The 19785-nt window shown below is 37.8% G+C and overlaps 1 protein-coding gene across 11 annotated transcripts in view; it reads left to right on the top strand.

The window, feature by feature from the left end:
• The window catches only part of UTRN (utrophin), a 546896-nt gene that overhangs the window by 223709 nt on the left and 303402 nt on the right, over positions 1-19785 (top strand). For all 11 annotated transcript variants that reach the window (XM_078054618.1, XM_078054624.1, XM_078054617.1 and 8 more), the window contains 8 exons: positions 2411-2581; positions 4413-4592; positions 8657-8791; positions 10348-10497; positions 11768-11929; positions 12371-12499; positions 13194-13367; positions 15102-15257. In XM_078054618.1, the coding sequence (XP_077910744.1) occupies positions 2411-2581; positions 4413-4592; positions 8657-8791; positions 10348-10497; positions 11768-11929; positions 12371-12499; positions 13194-13367; positions 15102-15257 (1257 nt within the window). The remainder of the gene's footprint in view (positions 1-2410; positions 2582-4412; positions 4593-8656; positions 8792-10347; positions 10498-11767; positions 11930-12370; positions 12500-13193; positions 13368-15101; positions 15258-19785) is intronic.

The raw sequence follows: 19785 nt of genomic DNA, 5'->3' as shown, positions 1-19785 counted from the left end.
ATTTTGTTTTGTTTTCCCGTAAATTCTGTATTTTGAATATGTTCAAACTTAAAGGAAGTTTGAAATAAAGGTAGAGGGAGTAGCCACATGCCCATTCCTTAATTTGCCAGTTGTAATGTTCTACCACATTTGCTTTCTCTCTCTCCTTCACTCTCTCCACACACACTTTTTTTTCCCTAAAAATGTACTTTTTTTTTATTATGTTATGTTAATCACCATACATTACATCATTAGTTTTTGATGTAGTGTTCCATGACTCATTGTTTGCGTATAACACCCAGTGCTCCATGCAGAACGTGCCCTCTTTAATACCCATCACCAGGCTAACCCATCCTCCCACCCCCCTCCCCTCTAGAACCCTCAGTTTGTTTCTCAGAGTCCATAGTCTCTCATGGTTTGTCTCCCCCTCCGATTTCCCCCCCTTCATTCTTCCCCTCCTGCTATCTTCTTCTTCTTCTTCTTTTTTTTTTTTTAACATATAATGTATTATTTGTTTCAGAGGTACAGGTCTGTGATTCATCAGTCTTGCACAATTCACAGCACTCACCATAGCACATACCCTCCCCAATGTCTATCACCCAGCCACCCCCCCTCCCCCCCCCACCGCTCCAGCAACCCTCAGTTTGTTTCCTGAGATTAAGAATGCCTCATAAAAATGTACTTTTGACAGGGATTTGAAACTATCATGGCACTTCATCCCTAAACACTTTAGCATGGATATTAAATACTAAATACTTCTGTCATGAATAAAGACAGTCTTCTACAAAACCACAATACCATTGCCACACTTAAGAAAATGAGTTTTTAGTATCATCTACTCTGGCCAAATTCAGATTTCTCTAAGTGTGCTATAATCTGATGGTTTGTGCTTGAATCTGTTGAGATTTGGGAGAAAGTAAATACGGAAAATGGTTTGGAAGTGCCAGCAAGGAGTAAAGAAAGTGATAGATGGATAGATAGATACAGACAGACATAGTTATTTAGATCTATGTATCTGTCTACATATATACATACATATAGATATGACAACATAGAAATAATTATGAATTACCATTGATTCATCGTATGAGAGTAAACGTATGGGAAATTTTTAAGTGTCCTTATCAAGGAGGCAACCATGTGTTGTGTGAATCATTATCTAAAGCCATTCCAGACTCTTGTGTTTCATTGAGTAGTATAAAGGTTGAAGAAGTTTTGGACAAATACAACGTTGCCAAATTTTTATTTTGCTAAGAAAGGATGGGCGTGTAAAGTCAATCAACAAATAAAAACAATCTATTTCATCTGTTATAGCCACGGTATCATGAAACAAGGAAAAATTTTAATGCCAAAAAATAGAAAGTATATAATCTCAGGATAATTATAGTTTTGAGCTTTTCTTTTTTAAGGTCATTATAGTGTCTTTATTTCTCTCTGGATCTATGAGAATTATATAATTGACTAGTGTCCAGAAACTAGTAAGGAGAATTTTCTGGAGGCGGAACCCAAGGAATCTGTATTTACATATATGTATGTATTTTTTAAAAACAGCTGCCCCACTTAAAGTGCTGATCAGCAGGACGTGGGCACCAAGGCTGCATAGTCCGCTCGCTCCTGCAGCGCCATGCGGGCCAGGGAAATCAGAGCTCCTGTGTGGCCCCTTTCTATTTTTATGTCTGTGATCCTCTTTGAAGAGTGGGTACAGGAAAGCCTCTGAGGATTCTCTCTCTCTCTCATGAGAGCCGTCCTATTCCTGTGCTGACTTTTGGTCACTGTCAGCTTTGCGGCCAAGTGAGCCCCTGGCGCCGTGAACACTACTCTGAGTGGGAGGAAGTGAGCGCTGGGTGATCTCAGTGGGATGCTATCTACGGAAGTCCGTTTGTGTCAAGTATTTGATTATCTGAAATATTTAACTAAGTTATTGAATGAGATTCAGATAAAACCTATTTTCTGATGTAACTTTTTTGTGTCTGTGTGCAGGATACAAGTATAGTAGATCATCAAAACCAGAATTTTGTACAGCAGTGTTTTATGGGAGAAAATGGACATTCTGGTTGCTTCCAGGTTTTTTTTTTCCATAATAAACAGTGCTACAGTAAATTTCCTTAAAATATATGTTTTTATGGCTGTAGGCTAGATTCCTTCATTTGGGGTTACTCTGTCAAAAGTTATGCATTTTTAGAATTATAATAGGTATTTCCATATTGGATTAATATCCAAAATGTGGTGTAGCGTCCCAGTTATAATGATTGTTTTCGTTGTTGCTTATATTCCACAACATCAGCACAAAATGTATGAAGGACTTTATCTGAATGTTAAAACAAGACTCTTTGTGGAAGGTTCTTACTGTGTCCTTAGATATTAGAAACTAGAACTTGACATTTAGTGTTTTAGCATTTGTTTATCTGGGTGAATGGCTTTTCCTTTCCAGATTGCTATTCAAAAAAATAGGTTGTCTGAAAGTCAGGAAAAAGCAGTGAACCTGAAGAAAGATTTGTCAGAGATGCAGGAATGGATGACCCAGGCAGAAGAAGAGTACCTGGAGAGGGATTTTGAGTACAAGTCACCGGAAGAATTAGAGAGTGCAGTAGAAGAAATGAAGGTGAGTCTGGGGCCAGTGTCAATAGGCTTTATAGCTCCCCTTCTCCCTTAAACATGAATGAATGAATGAATGAATGGGCGAATGAATCTATCTATCTATCTATCTATCTATCTATCTATCTATCTATCAATCAATCATCTGTAAAGCATGATATGTACATATAATCTTGCATAGTTGGATTTCAAATTGGAAAAAAAATATGGAAGGATAGCTGCTATGATTTTAGTAGAAAAAGGAAGCCGAGACTCCACGTGTTCCATTTGGCCCATGAGTTGAGTCCATGAAGGCGCCTAAGACTGTCTCTTCCATCAGAACCTCAGGGAGCCCTAGAGAATGACTCAAAAATTTAGTTTTATCAGTTATGTTCACAGTGTTGTGCAACCATCAACACTTATCTATTTCCAGAAGTTTTAAAGAAGAATTGTCTTTTGTCAGGAACAAGGGCGACTTCCCAATTTGGTTGCGATTTATCTTCATTTTATTAAAGGTATTCTTCCAGTGAATTCATGGGAAACACATGAATAACAAAATTTTGTTAGAGCAGGTAAGAGTCGCAGTAGGAACATTGTCAAGGGATTTAATATCATTTGGGTCCACAGGATGTATTTCCTGTAAACTTATATTCCTGTGTCAATAGTCTTGAATGCTTTCTTTTTTTGTATAGTGAGGGAACTGGGCATCATTCCCAAATTTCTAACATTGATTCAAGTGTCCTTCAGTGTTCATACCAAAGGAGATAGTGTCTTAAAGGCTATTTAAAAGAAAATAAGATTAAGCCACACATTAACTGTTTTATGCCAAATTTAACTTGCCTAAAAATATAACTAAAGCAAAAATTTCTGTATATCTGTTTAAAAAGGGATTATATTTCATCAATGCATTATTGAATGTGAATCAAAGTAAATACAGTAAGGGAGTCTTACTGTACTTGTATGTAGTGTTTTCACTGAAGCATCTTTTTTTAGTGTAGTTTTTTTTGAGAGCTTTTAAAATATTCAGTGTAAGGTATTTTAAAGGTAGCCTACCATGTTAAGAACCATCTTATTTAATTTATTCTCTTCCTTTATATTATTGGCATTGTAGTTTTGTGGTTTCTTAAAGTCACTAGGGATGAGAGCTTAGAGAAATAAGTTTAAAACCCTTGATTGGGCAACATTCTATTTGTTTTTATTCTTCCAAACAACCGTTATGGTTTTAAAAACCACTATACTTAATTACTTTAACAACCGAGAGAGATTTAAAACCATTAAGCAGTAGAGGAAGCTAAAAGGGAAAGTGAAAAGCTGTCTTGGGTTGATTTTTCTGAAAGTGAGTCTTCATCCCCAGCATGGAGGGAATGTCAGGAAAGAAGCTATTTCTAGGTTAGACTTCTTAGTATAACTTCGTCAACTTCGAAATGCTATTAATTATCAGAAGCATAGATACACCTGTGTTCCAGGAGAAAAAAAGATATGTTTAAATTATTTTTAAATGATACCTCTACTATGGCAAAAATTTATTTATTACAGTTTAATATGCTCAGACTTACAGTGTTTAATTAAAATACCTCACTTAGATTCTTATCATGGGCCCAGACTTTGAAAATACTCCACGTCAGTAACTGAGGGTGACTCAGGTGTTCACATTGCTTGTTATGAAATGTAAATGTTACAGTTAGTGTTCGTTCTTATTTCAAAAGTACTCTCTGTGGTGATTACCTAAATAACATTCCAGGTAGGTAGTTAGAATCATGTCAGCATTTTAATTTTGGTTTAGTTATCTTTTTAAAAAAGAAATAAATTAGTTACTGAGAAAGGGAGACAGTTTTCAAGTTCATCCTTTCTTGGACTAGAGGGCGAAAGAGGACGTGTTGCAGAAGGAGGTGAGAGTGAAGATTCTTAAGGACAACATCATGTTACTGGCTGCAAAGGCGCCCTCTGGTGGCCAGGAATTGACATCTGAGCTGAATGTTGTGCTGGAGAATTACCAACTTCTTTGTAACCGAATTCGAGGAAAATGCCACACGCTAGAGGTATGTTATTTTATCAGTGACATATTTCTGAGATCAAACTGTGTAAAGTACCTACCATTTCCATATCTTGGAAAAAACTCGAATTTTCTTTTCCAGTATGGGATCATAAAGGAAGAGTCGTTCTTGGATAACAAGTTGGTAAAATGAAACTGGGATAAAAAAATAGGAAACCAAAATCTGCCTTCAATTAGTAGCAGGTTCTTGGGAAAGCGGTTTCATATCTTTAGAATTTTTTTATATGTGAAATCAAGGTTTTCATGTTTCAGGTGATCTGTAGGGTCTGTTCCAATTCTAAAATTTTAGAACAATGTAATGTGAGCCTCTCCTTCGTTTTGTTTTGCCTGGTTAGTACACAGAGGTGAATTGAGGTTTTTTGTTATGACTGGTGTCTGAAGTTAGAGAGTCACCTGATAGAAAGAAGAACTTGCAGTGTGCTGGTATTTTGCTGGACCATTTTCCCCCCTGGCCATTGGTTGAAGATGTAGATGATGCTGAGTTGTTGTTGTTGTTGTTGTTGTTTTTAAATAAGTTTTTGCTTGTTTGTTTTGACATTAGTGTGACTTTTGTTGCATCTTACTGAAAAGATTTAAGAAGAATTTCAATTTATAAACAATTTAATTTAAATTCAGTTCAACCTAAATTAAATGATTGTATTGTGGTAAATCCTAAAATGGTAAACAATCACAGTTGTAATATTTAAATTCATTCAGTGCTTGGCTTGTTCTGAATCTGTTTTGTGCTAAGATAAATATGTATAATTCAAACTGGTTAATAAGAAAGCTGTAGGTCAAACAAAACTTCATTCCTTAAAGTTAACATACAGTTGATCCTTGAACAATGTGGGGGCGGGGGTGGTTAGGAGCACTGACCACACCTAATGTCACCCAGCTGAAAATCTGTTTATAACTTTTGACTTTCCCAAAACTTAACTACTAACAGCCTACTGTTGACCAGAAGCCTTATTGATGATATCAACGGTCAATTAACACATACTTTGCATGTTATATGTATCATGTACTGTATTCTTACAATAATGTAAGTTAAATGTTAAGAAAATCATAAGGAAAAGAAAGCATGTTTATATTATTGTGTTGTAAAAAAATCCATGTATAAATGGATCCACGCAGTTCAAACCTGTGTTGTTCAACGGTCAACTGTATTGTCTAATATAAAATACCTGAGGTTACTCAATTGACAATTTAAAATTTAAAATTTTGTAAACATAATATATAATATTATGTATGCCTAATCTTGAATCCTAGTGAATGATCTTGGACTTGAACTTTACTGTAGTTTTATCCATGTTTTTGTTTTCCTATTTATTTATAGTCAAAACAACAACTCATAATATGTTAAAATAATGAACAAAGTCCCCAAGTTATACTAATCTAACAAAAGACCACCACGTATCCTGTGTCATTTCTTCAAGTTGTGTTTATGACCCAGAGGTGGCAATTTGAGGATGAGGAGTGAAGTATGCATGTTGAAAATTTGGAATTGCTTTGAGAATTACTTTGGAATTAATTTGAGAGAATTACTTTGAGAGAAGAGAAGGAAAAATGCCAGAAAAAAAAAAATGATAAGAGAGAAAAGATGAGGCCTTGATATCTTTAAAGGGGGAAATGAAAAGATGAATAAAGAAGTTTAAAAAACTGAAATGCTCTGAAATTTTGTCCAAGATGACTAAGGAATCTTGGGCAGAAATAGCCCAAATTCCTAAATTAGAGTAAGAATGTTTTTCTTTGGCAGGATCCAACTTTATTACCTTGATTATTTCTAGATCCCTTAATTTTTTTTTAAATCATGAAATATTTCAAATTTATAGAAAAGTACAGATAATAACACCTATATAGCCCTATATAACCAATGTATAACCATATATATGTGTGTGTATATATATATATATATATTCTTCAGATATAACTTAATGTTTTGCCTTATTTTTCCAGATCTTGTTTTTAAAATAAAACAAATTAGCATTACAGACTATGTTTCCTCCTTTCCCAGCCCGTACCATCTCTCTCAGCCCCTCTCTTGAAGTAGTCATTATCCTGGAGTTGCTCTATATTCTTCCCATCCCTGTTTTTATATGTTTAATATATACACTTATGTTTCAGCTGTCAGTTGCTATGTAACAAACCTCACCAAAGCATAGTGACTTACAAAAACAGCCATTTATTATTTCTCATGATGCTGTGGGCTGATCTGGCCCAGCGGAGTTGCTCTGCTCCACGTGGTATAGGGAGAGCGCACTCAGGGGGCTGCATTCCTGTGGGAGCTCAGCAGGGGGCGCTCGCAATGGCCTCTCCTCTGCCGGTCTTTCTCCCCGTGGTTCTCTGCAGCAGGGCGGCTGGCTCTTAGGAGGGAGAAGCAGAAGTTGCCAGTCCCCTTAGAGGCCAGGCCAGCAATTTGGTAGAGCATCACCTCTGTAGCATTCTTTTGTTCTAAGCAGGTTGCGAGGCCAGCCCACATCCTGGGGGAGGAGAAAACAAATTCGCCACCTAACGGGAGTAGTGGCAAAAAAATGTGTGGTTATTATCAGTCCGCCATAGTTCACTCTCTGGCCATAAATTCGTTCCATTGTTCCCTCATGCAAAATGCACTCAGGCTCTCCCAGGGACTCCCAAAGTCATATCCGGTACAGCATCAAGCTCCAAGTCCAGTGTCTTGTGATGTGCGCGTCAGGCCAGACATAATGGGGCTCGTTGGAGCAGTTTCTTCAGGTGCAGGTGTGTGGGAGCAGTGCCTCTAGATCTGGTGACCTGGACACAAAAAAGACAGGTTATCTGCACCCCCCATACCCAACATCCATGGTGAGATGGGCACAGGAATGCCTCGGTGGACACTTCCATTCAAAAAAGTTGGCAGAATGGAAGGTAATAAGCAGTCACTGGTAATGGCGACTCTGAAATCTAATAATAGTAGTTTTGGTGTCTGGCCGGGTAGGTGTGTGTAGGCAGTGTCCCACTCCATCAGAGATAAGGTTCTGTTGGCTGCTGAGTAGATCTCGGTCGGCTCTCTGTAGAAATCTGGGGGACTAGACACCTCTTTTCTCTTTTATTTTTTTTTTATTTTTTTATTTTTTTAAGATTTTTATTTATTTATTTGAGAGAGAGAGAATGAGAGAGAGCGAGTACTTGAGAGGGGGGAGGGTCAGAGGGAGAAGCAGACTCCCTGCCGAGCAGGGAGCCCGATGCGGGACTCGATCCAGGGACTCCAGGATCATGACCTGAGCCGAAGGCAGTCGCTTAACCAACTGAGCCACCCAGGCGCCCTAGACACCTCTTTTCTCTTTTAGTCTTAGCCAGGGGTTGGCAGATTATAGCCTAAGGAGTAAATCTGGCTTGTGGCCTGTGTCTGTATGGCTCGTGAGCTAAAAATGGTTTGTCTGTTTTTAAAAGAGTGGTTCAAAAAGCAAAACACACACACACACACAATAAACAAAAAAGAATCTGTGACAGAGACTGAAGGTGGCCTATGAAACCTAAAAGACTTACTGTCTGGCCTTTTATAGAAAAATTTGCTGCCCCCTGATCTGCTAAACACACCTCCTGTGGAGTGCTGGGATGTACCTTCTCTAAGTCAATAGATCTGAAAGACGGTCACCCCAGGAGGCTCCCTGCTGGACTCTTTCTCCTAAATTTATCAATCGAATGGGCTCATCCTATATGGGAAGGGGTAGTTCCTCCCATAACTTTGCTCCTAGAAAGTGGAGTATAAATTTATCCCTCTCCCCCCAAAACTCCCGTAGGAATGGGGAATAAGTGATTGGGACTTTGGCATTTAAATAGATCCTTGGAATTTTTTTTAGTGCACAGAGGGAGACAACTCATTCCTCTTTATCCCCCGACCCCCCCCCCCCCACCAACTGGTCTCATATGATTTGTTGAAGAATTTTATTTTTTCACTTACTGCAATTCCAACTTCATCAGTTTCTAAATTTTCAAATATACTCATATCTAAACGAAATTGTTATTATTGGTTAGAGAGAATGTGTTGTACGGAGCTCCATCACCTCTTAAATGACTTCTTTTATAATAGAGCTTTTTTCTTGCTCATGTTAGGAAGTATGGTCTTGCTGGATTGAACTGCTTCACTATTTGGATCTTGAGACCTGCTGGCTGAGCACTTTGGAGGAGCGGATGAAGAGTACCGAGGCCCTGCCCGAGAAGGCAGACGCTGTCAATGAAGCCCTGGAGGTGCGCAGTTCTTTCTGTGGCAGCGAGGCCAAATGCGTACTCCAAGGAGGAACATGGTGCTTTCTGCTGACAAAGGCATTTGCTTTCTCGGTGGTTTTCAGCGTAACTTCCATGACCTGCAGTATTTATACAGTCCTGTGTATTTAGATTATTGGTGACCCACAAACTCAGCCTCGTGGGGTGGGTTAGCTGTTTGATAATTAACACATTTTGGGCATGAGTACCTTTAGCAGAGCACCCTAGTGATTTTCCAGCTTATTTTTACCTTTCCCCAGATGAAACTCTGCCTTCTGTTATTAGGGTAATTGCTCTCTTGTTTCTTCATAAAGTTATTTTTGCTCATTAGACAGGGCAACTGCTGAGTTTACAGTAGCTCTTGCTCTGTTATCTTCCCCCATGTGAAGAGCTGGGGACGGGTTAGAGTGGTTAGTCTTTGAGGCTTGGATCCTGTCCTAGGAGCTTGTCCCCAGGCTTAGGTTCGAGCTCCACGAGGCCAAGAAATGTACCTGCTTTTTCATCATTCCCAAGTTATCAGCACAGCGTGTGGCACACGATAACTTAAAAACTCTTTCTTCAGTGGATTAAAATGTGAAGAGAGTAGATTTGCTTCAAATAAAAGAGGAGGAAGAGGGTCCCTTTGCTTTTAAAATGGAAGGGACACAGGATGGTAACTGAGTGGATGACTGGACTGAAGGTCAGGAATGAGTCCAAGGTGGGACCTGAAGTCCAAGAGCCGGATGCTCTGATGGAGGAAAGATACCGCTTCTCAAGTAAGATCACAGGGTGAGAGGTTGAGAGAAGAAGAAAAAGTATGAAAAGCTTCCTTTAAAAACATATCTTCCTAATATGAGAATTAAAACAGGTGCATTCCAGAAATATGGGAAAATGGAGAGAAGTAAAAAGCAAGATAAGCACTTTTAAACGTTTTAAATTTCTTCCTAATTATTATTTTCTATCCATACTGGAAGGCAGTACATTATGGTACTGGATAAATACAGTCTTTAAGTACAGTCTTAAAGTTGGAATTGTAGCTCTACTTTTTACTGTGTGTTTTTGTATTTAACCTCTGTGAGCTTCAGTTTTCCCATCTGTAATATGGCAATAGTATTTAGCCCATCCAGCTAATTAGATTTATGTATATAAAAAGTGTGTATATAAAACAGGGTCTAGCATTCTGTGTATGTTGTAGAAAAATGAGTACCTATTTTTAGTAATATGGTCAATAACCATTGGAGATAATTTTGCTTGTATTGTTTTCTGCTTTTAAAATTTTCATCATACCATGAACATTTCCCTACGTAATTAATAATTACTGAAATTATTTTTATGAAAGTCTAGTAACATGTATCATCATTCATACTGAGTTTTCAATTTTAGGTATTTATTAATACCATGATGGCTATTTTTGTAAATTAATCATCTACCTCATTTCTGGTCCTGTTCTTTAGGTAGATTTATAGAGAATGGAATTACTTGTTTAAAAAAGTGAACATTTTTAGGATCCTTGATATATTTTGCCTCAGTCAATGCATACTTTTTCTCCTCTCCCTGTCTAGTCTCTAGAATCTGTTTTGCGACATCCAGCAGATAATCGCACCCAGATTCGAGAACTTGGCCAGACTCTGATTGATGGAGGGATTCTTGATGATATAATCAGTGAAAAACTGGAGGCTTTTAATAGTCGATACGAAGACCTGAGTCACCTGGTAAGAATTGGGGAACCCAAATGTTGATAGGTATCACGGTATAGAGCTGACTGCAAGAACTTTTACCAAGGGGAAGAGTTGGTAAACAACATGAATAGGGGTGTCCAGGACATTGAAATCCTAGGTGGGGAAGAGTAGACCTAACACTTAGAAGACAAGCAGAACTTTGATGAATAAAAAAATCTACCCTTGAGATTGTTTCTACTTATGAACTATTTAATTTCCTTTAAGGATATTATAGCTATATATAAGAATAGGAACTCAGATTATCCTAGTAAATATTAGGACCAACTGAATTTGACGTAAGTTGCTGTTATAAAATGTCATAATCTCTAGATACCTATTCAGAATGCATCAAATATGCATGTTCATATCAGTAAGTAGAGAAAGGAGATTATCCTTTATAGGAGGGTTGGATGGATATTACATACTTTTAAACACATTAAATAATAATGATTGATGTTTAGGTTGTGAAGAGCATCAAATTCACCCCAAAAGTGCAGCAGATGGTGGTTCAACACATATGTAAATCCGTAGAACTTGAGACTTTGGGAAAAAAAAAAGAGATTTATATGTTCACTCTACTGATAGACATTCTTGTTATATTTTATATCGTTATTGATAAGCTTATTGTGGGTTCCTGTAAATATCCTAAATGTGTAATAGATGACATTTTTATTGTCTCTGTCTAATATGTTATGTGGGAAAACTTTTTTTTTAATTGAGGTATAATTGAAATATAACATTATATTACTTTCAGGTGTATGACGTAATGATTTGATATTTGTATACGTTGTGAAATGATCACCACAATAGGTTTAGCTAACATCCCTCACCATACATCGTCACAATTTTTTTTTCTAGTGATGAGGACTTTTAAGATCTACTCTCTTCATACTCTCAGTCTATTCTCGTCTCTATGAGCTTGTTTTTTTTGTTTGTTTTAGATTCCACGTATAAGTGAGATCATGTGCTATTTGCTTTTCTCTGACTCATTTCCCTTAGCATAACACCCTCAAGGGCATTTTTATATTTTGTCATTGTATATAGAAAGAAGTAAAAATTAGTAATTGACTGTAAGATAAATAAGACACTAGAAGAATCTTTTCACTGTTATCTTTGCTTGTTATTATTTATTTGTAATGTAGGCCAAAGTTTTGAGCTTTTACAGTCTGTTTCTATCTTGGTGACCAGAACATGAGGGTTTTCTTATATTCAGCTCTTTATATTGGTGCTGAGCAACTAATGATTCAATTTTTCCCCTGTGTAGGCAGAGAGCAAGCAGATTGCTTTGGAAAAGCAACTCCAGGTCCTACGGGAAACTGACCACATGCTTCAAGTCTTGCAGGAGAGCTTGGGGGAGCTGGACAAGCAGCTCACAACGTACTTGACTGATAGGATAGATGCCTTCCAAGTTCCACAGGAAGCTCAGGTACTGCCATGGAGTGGAGGGCTTTCAAGACATAAAAAGAGCATATGTAATCACTTCCTCCCCCACAAGACAACCAGCCCCTCTTGCCATTCCAAACTGAGTCAGTGAGGAAGGTTCACCTTACTTATGGGGCTGCATATGGGTTTGGAGTTCTTTTGGTCTCTCTGTGAGACCCTGGCAAATGACCGCCATTTTAAAATTATAATTATGAAGTTGGGAAAATTCCTTTTTTTTTATAAATAAGTGGTGAACACTAGAAATGACGAACGCCAAGATCTTAGTTTGTGTGTCCCACATGGGAGTCTGGCAACACAGGTGGCCTGTATTATTATTAAACTTATTAAAGCTTGTACAGTGGTCAACATGTTCTTATGTATTGTGTAAGTATCTGGAACTTTTAACAGAAAAGACGTTGTCCCCTTTCTGATCTCTTTGTTGCAGAAAATCCAAGCAGAGATCTCAGCCCACGAGCTGACTCTGGAGGAGTTGAGAAGAAACACACGCTCCCAGCCTCCAACTTCCCCGGAAGGCAGGAATGCCAGAGGAGGAAGTCAGATGGACTTGCTACAGGTGAAGAGGGAGAGCAGCTCCCTTTCACTCTTTGATGTGCTGGGTGTAAAAAAAATGAGGAAGAGCCGATGACTTGGATGCCTTTGGTCTTCTTTATGCTATGAACAGTGGGATGGGAATGATGCATTGCATCCCGGGCAAAGCAGCAGAAACAAATTGTTACATGGGTGGAAAATACTGATCTGATTTTATAGTTGAATTAAGAAGAGAGAGCAAGCTAGATTTAGAAGTTATCTTTGTATAGATTTTTTCCATTAATGCAGAGCCTCTGTCCGTTCTGGTGTGGCCTGGTGCACTGGGCAGGCTGAGAGCGTGGGAGGCAGCACCACCAGTCCTTTAACGGTGGATGCGAGATTGACATTGACTCTGAGCTTGCCATGAAGGGCATTTTGAGTTTTAGGTTCTTGAACTATATTTTTCAAACAGGTGAGAAATTCTGTGAAGTTTTAATTCCAGGAAGGCCCGCTTAGCCTTTTCTTATGTCTTAGACTGATACTCTGTCAAGTAATTCATGACACTGCGTCGTGCAGTGCACTCAGGTGATTGCTTAGGAACAAAGCCTGGGTTCCTTTAAGGAATGTTTTTATGGCTGCTTTATCTTGCAGCTTTCTAGCAGTGTATGTTGTATTAATATCATCTGCTGAGAGAGATTATCATTCTGATGTGAACTGCTTATTTTCATTTCTGGAAACAGAGGAAGCTTCGAGAAGTGTCCACAAAGTTCCAGCTTTTCCAGAAGCCTGCCAACTTTGAGCAGCGCATGCTTGATTGCAAGCGTGTGTTGGATTGTGTTAAAGCAGAACTTCATTTTCTGGATGTGAAGGATGTGGATCCTGATGTCATACAGAGCCATCTGGACAAGTGTATGGTGAGGCCATTGGGTGGATAATGTGTCTAGTGGGTTTTCCAGCAGCTTAATATGGCTTCGTCTGGTGCTTCCGTACATGGCTTATTTAATAATTACCAGTCTATAGTGAGCTAAGAAGAGAGCTCAGTGGTGAAAAACAGGTTAAAATAAGAAGTGTGGTAACCTTCAAGGAAATTAGAAGAGATAAGAGAGACAGGTGGGAGAGAGTAAAATCAATTACTACAATGTAACGAGATAAGGAAGCTGGAATAGACATGCATATTACATGATTTAAAAACAAGGGAAACACATCTTAATCACAGTATGAAGTTAGGGAAGATTTTGACAGAATGTGACTAATAAGCTAAGTTTTAAAGGATAAATTTGAGTCAGCTAGAAGAACCATATTGAGAATAGATGTCAGGAATATTACAGTGTAAAAGAAAATCATTCTTAAGGAAAGTAAAGCTTTGAATTTCAACTTAAAAAGTTTAAGCCTAAAATATGAAAGAAGAAATTAGAATTGATGTCAGAAATATTACTGCATAAAAAAATCATTCTCTAGGAAAGTAAAATTTTAAATTCAAGTTTAAACCTAAGATGTGAAAGAAGAAATTATTTATAAGGCCTTATTACTATTTTAGTCTTCAACATTATAATTTAGTTGAGTAGAAATTTTAAAAATAATGTGGCTAAGTATACACAATCTTAGAATTAGTCTTCTTCTTGAGAAGAGTCACGAAGAAACTTAAGATGACACTTGTTAAGACAAAAGTCTGGGGAGAGTTCTTTGTGCTTTTCAAAATTGCAATCTCCTTGTTTGTTACACACTGAAGGTTTGTGTACTCAAAAACTGGAATGGGTGGGAGAGTGAACAAACGGTAAATTTGTGGGTGTGTGAGTATGTGTGTATGTATGAGTGTGTATGTCTGCATTTGTGGGCGTATGTGCATGTCTGTGTGTATGTGTGTGAGTGTAGATGTAAGTATTTACTGATTTAATGAGACACAGAAATCAGCAGAGCACTATCCTTGACCTTGTGTAACTTAGTCCAGTGGTCTGTTATTATGTGACAACACCACAGGAGATGTTTCAGGTCAAGATCATGATGGACGGAAACAAGAGAACTTACCCAGATAAAAGCTTTTTAGTTTCAAGGTAACTAGGATGAGGACAGCTCTGAATTTGACCTACATAACTCCAATTTCTTATAGTTACATCATCTTGATATATTGAGTATATATCTTTTCATCATATAAGTAATACATGCTCATTGTGGTAGACTTGATACTTCAGAGAATTCTAAGAAAAAAAAAAAGTGAATGTTAATACTCCCAAATTTCAACAGCCAGAGATATAGCCAGTGTTGGCTTTTTTCTAGTAATAGCATGTATGGTTTTTAAAAATGTAATTTAAAAAATGATAGACATTCAGTTTTTAGTCTTAATATTTTTCCATTTTATGTAGGAAAAATGTTTTTATTACTAAGCACTTTCATAAACCTTGAAAATACATGTTTGAGGGTTTTTAAACAAGTATAATCTCTATTAGTTTATTTTCTTATCTGATTTTAAAAAGATAATACAACCTTCATTTCATTTCACTCATCCTTTGAACCAAATCCGAGGAAGATAAAGCCCTTTGATCTCCATAGTTACTTTGTAGCTGTCAGTCTCTATAAGCCGGCTTCTGAAATGATTCCAATTAGCAATTTTTCACCACAGTGTGTAAAATGTGCCTTGCTTTCTTTTAAAGAAACTCTATAAAACTTTGAGTGAAGTCAAGCTGGAAGTAGAGACTGTAATCAAAACAGGAAGGCACATTGTCCAGAAGCAACAAACCGACAACCCCAGGGGGATGGATGAGCAGCTGACTTCTCTGAAGATTCTCTACAATGACCTGGGTGCCCAGGTAAGGGCAACTCCACTGCTCACCTGCGTCTCTCTCATTTATGTATTTTAAATGTTTGCTCCTGGAAGAATGCATGTTTGAATTTTAGGGCACTAATAATAGTGTTTTCAGTTATTCCAGTATTTTTTATTATATTTCTTTACATCTGTATATTAATATCACAATGATGAATAAGTGTAGAGAAATTCACTTTTAATATTTAATTCAGACTCCTTTTTATATTTTCAATGGCTAGTCAATTTTCAGAAGTTATTCTAAGGAAACTCTACCAGTAATAGCCCTTGTATAAACTCAAGTTACTGGTCCTTGGATTTCTAAATTGAATAGTCTACTGAGAAATGTTAAAACATTGGGACTCTAATAAATGGTAAGTGACAGGAAGTTCACATTAATAATCTAGCAGGATCTAAAATCCTTTTAAGAAACATCTATAAATTTAGGGCGCCTGGGTGGCTCAGTTGGTTAAACGACTGCCTTTGGCTCAGGTCATGATCCTGGAGTCCCGGGATCGAGTCCCACATCAGGCTCCCTGCTCGGCAGGGAGTCTGCTTCTCCCTCTGACCCTCCTCCCTCTCATGCTCTCTGTCTCTCATTGTCTCTCTCGCAAATAAATAAAATCTAAAAAAAAAAAGAAAAAAAAAAAAAAGAAACATCTATAAATTTGGGCATCTGAGCAAATCTGCAGGGGGATTTTTGGCCATTTATTGTGAGTGACTATATTCAGAAGGTTGAATGTCTTCTCTTATGAGAACTCTGCCCTGAAACCAGGAAAGCAAAACAAAACAAAACAAAACAAAACAACAACAACAACAACATCAAAAGTGTTTAAGTGAAACCTTCTTGGCAATATTGGAAAGCTGTGTTAGATAATATTTTAGATCCTTCTTGGGTTTTTAAATATTACCTAAGTTTCTACATAGACCCAGAGAAAACTAGCTGAAATTTTGTTATCATTTTTGGATCAGTAAGAATGAGCAGTGCATACATTTTCTGGACAATTTTGACCTCCTCACTAAAGCAAGAGAAAATTGCTAATCTGATATATTTTGTATCATTTTGATACATTGCACATCTGGAACACACAGTGTAGGGCTTCTTCTTTGTATTATTATACAGCTGAAGTTATTTCTCAAATATTGCTGTATTTATTCATCAACTGGGCATTTTTTGGATGGGAATGGTGCTGCCGGTTTTAATGTCAACTCTCCAGTTGTGACTATGGTTTTAGCGTTAAGTCATTTTCTCATTCAGCACAATTGAGACTGTACCGTGTGACAGGAATCATATAGGCAGTAGGGGTGGTGCACAAAAAATTATCTTTGTCTAATAGAACTTAGGATAACGAGAGAAGAAAACATTAATCAGGTAGTCATACAAAGTAATGTCACATTAGCAGTCTGAAGTGTTGTGAAGGAATGTATGTGGTGCTTTAAGAGTGTATGTAATGGGGGATTTGGCCCAGACTGGGGTTACAAAAACTTCCTTGAAGAAGTGGTACGTAAACTGAGATCTGAAGGATGAGTAGGAATAGCCTGGGTGAAAGCAGTGGAGGAGACTTTGAGGTTGCTGGGACAGCCTGTGGAAAGGCTCTGTGGCAGGGGGCAGCAGGGTACATTTGTGTGGCTAATGCAGCAAGTGTGGGGAACGTGGTGTTGGAGAAAGGGATGAGACCAGAGCATACTAGTGTCTTAGGTTTGTGGTAAGGATTTTAATCTTAAGAGCAATAAGCAGTAATTGCAGGATTTTAGCAGGGAGATAACAGGCTCATGTATTTGCTTTTTAAAAGATCACTCACTGCAGTTGAATTGGAGAAAGGTAGCAATGGATGTGAAGAGAGCAGTTAGGAAGTCATTGTTGCATTCTTAGTGAGAAATGATGGTGGCATTAATGAGGGTGGGGCAGTGGAGATGGCATGAGCAGATGGACTAAGACACATTTAAGAAGTGAGGTGAGTAGGAGTCGATGATGGATTAGGATGTGGGAGTACAGGAGGTGGGGAGATGAAGGATGACCCCTGGGTTTCTGGCTTGGTTACATGGAAGATCATGGTACCGTCATTGGGAGGGGGCACTGGAAGGAAAGGCGGAAACATGGCAAAGTCATAAGTATGTATTGGGCATGTTCACATGTTAAGTGCCTTTGTGAGAGTGAATTGAATATATCAGGTACTCAGAAAGTTATTCAAGTCTGGAGACTATATCTGGGTTGAAGCTAGGAATTTTATGAGTCATCTGCATAGAGATGGTAATTAAAGTTTTCAGTGGTGATGAGATTGTCTAGGGAGAAGATATAATGAGAAAAGAAAAGCCTATACAAGCCACAAAATAAAAAATAAATGAGTGGGACTACATCAAACTAAAGAGCTCCTGCACAGCAAAAGAAACCATCAGCAAAATGGAAAGACAACCTACAGAATGGGAAAAAGATATTTGCAAATCATATATATGATAATGAGTTAATATCAAAAATATATAAAGAATCCATACAACTCAATAGCAAAAAACCAAATAATCCAATTAAAAATGGGCAGAGGACCTGAATAGACATTGTACCAAGGCAGATATATGAAGGGTCAATAGGTACCTGAGAAGGTACTCAAGCATGACTAATCATTGAGGAAATGCAAATCAAAACCACAATAAGATACTACCTCATACCTGTTAGATGGGTAGTATCAATAGAAAGAGATAATGCTGGTGAGGATGTGGAGGAAAGGATGTGCACTGTTGGTAGCATTGTAAATGGGTGCAACTGCTGTGGAAGACAGTGTGGAGGTTCCTCAAAAAATTAAAAATAGAGCTACAGTATGGTCTAGTAATTCACTTCTGGGTATATATCTGATGGAAACAAAAATACTACATTGAAGAGATATCTGCATCCTCATGTTCATAGTAGCTCTGTTTAGAGTTGCCAAGGCATGGAAACAACCTAAGTGTCCATTAATGGAAGAATGGATATGGAAGATATGGTGTGTGTATGCATATATATATATGGTTTATCTCACTTAGCACAATGCCCTCATTGTGCTAAGTGAGATAAATCAGAGAAGGACAAATAATATATAATCTCACTTTTATTTGAAATCTATAAAACAACAACAACAAAACTCACAGGAAAAGAGATCAGATTTGTGGCTACCAGAGGTGGGGAGCTGGTGGATCTGGGAATTGGATGAAGGTGATCAAAAGGAACAAACTTGCAGTCACAAGGTACATAAGCCCTAGGAATATAATGTACAACATGCTGACTATGCTCACACTGATGTATATGTACATAGGGAAGTTGTGAAAAGGGTAAATCCTATGAGTTCTCATCACAAGGAAAAAAAAGTTTTCTCTTTTTTTTTTGTATCTGTATGAAATGATGGATGTTTAAAGTTATTGTGGTAATCATTTTGTAATATATGTGAGTAAAGTCATTGTGCTATACACCTTAAACTTATACAGTGCTATATCTCAATAAAACTGGAAAAAATAAATTAAAAATAATTTTTAAGTAAATTAAAAAAAAAAGGGCCTGAACCAGGTCTTGAGGAATTAGATCATTTAGTAAGAAATTTGAGGAAGATGTGTTTGCAAAAGAAACTAAAGTATATCTGTGCCACATTTTATTTATCTGTTCATCAGTGGACATTTGTTTCCACATCTTGGCTACTGTGTGTAATGCAGCCATGAACATGGGCAGGCAGATATCTTTTCTAAACACTGATTTCATTTCCTTTGGATATATACACCAAAGTGGGATTACTGGATCATATGGTAGTTTTATTTTTAATGTTTTGAGGAACCACCATACTGTTTTCCATAACTATACTTGAAATCTGCTAAGAGAATAGATGTTAAGTATTTTCACTACCAAAAAAAAAAAAAAAAGGTAACTATGGGAGATGATGAATGCATTGATTAGAAATGTTAGCACACCAGGAGAGTGCTGGGGCTGGGAAGCCAGGGGAAAAGGGCATTTTGAGAATGGGTAGAGGCACTGGTTTTGAATTATTGAGCATAAAAAATGATGTCCACTTAAAGATGTCCATTTAGATCTGTTGCCTTTGGAGTCATTATTGAGCTGAGTCAGCAAAGACAATTTCTGTGGAGTGATAGGGGCAGAAGGCAGGATGGGAGGAGGTAAGAAATGTGGGGAAGGTAAGAAAATGCTTTAGAGGATTGGTAAGGGAGAGATAGGAGAGAGGAAGGTCTTAGGGTAGATGGAGCCAAAGAAGGATAATTTTTTTTTTTTTTTTTTAATATAAGAGACTTGAGTATGTATATACTCAAGGGGCAGAGGGAGAGGGAGAAGCAGACTCCCCGCTGAGCAGGGAGCCCCATGCAGGGCTCGATCCCAGGACCCTGAGATCATGACTTGAGCCGAAGGCAGACGCTTAACTGACTGAGCCACCCAGGTGCCCCAAGACCTGAGTATATTTCATAGCTGATGGGGATGTTCCTATTAAGAGGGAATGATTGAATATCTAAGAGGGAGAAAGGAGAAATGATTAGGTAAAATCACTCCAAGTTGATACTGCCTAATT

This window comes from Halichoerus grypus, chromosome 9 (assembly GCF_964656455.1).
Source record: "Halichoerus grypus chromosome 9, mHalGry1.hap1.1, whole genome shotgun sequence".
NCBI lineage: Eukaryota > Metazoa > Chordata > Mammalia > Carnivora > Phocidae > Halichoerus > Halichoerus grypus.
The sequence above is the reverse complement of the archived record's forward strand: the minus strand, read 5'-3'. Positions and strand labels throughout refer to the sequence as shown.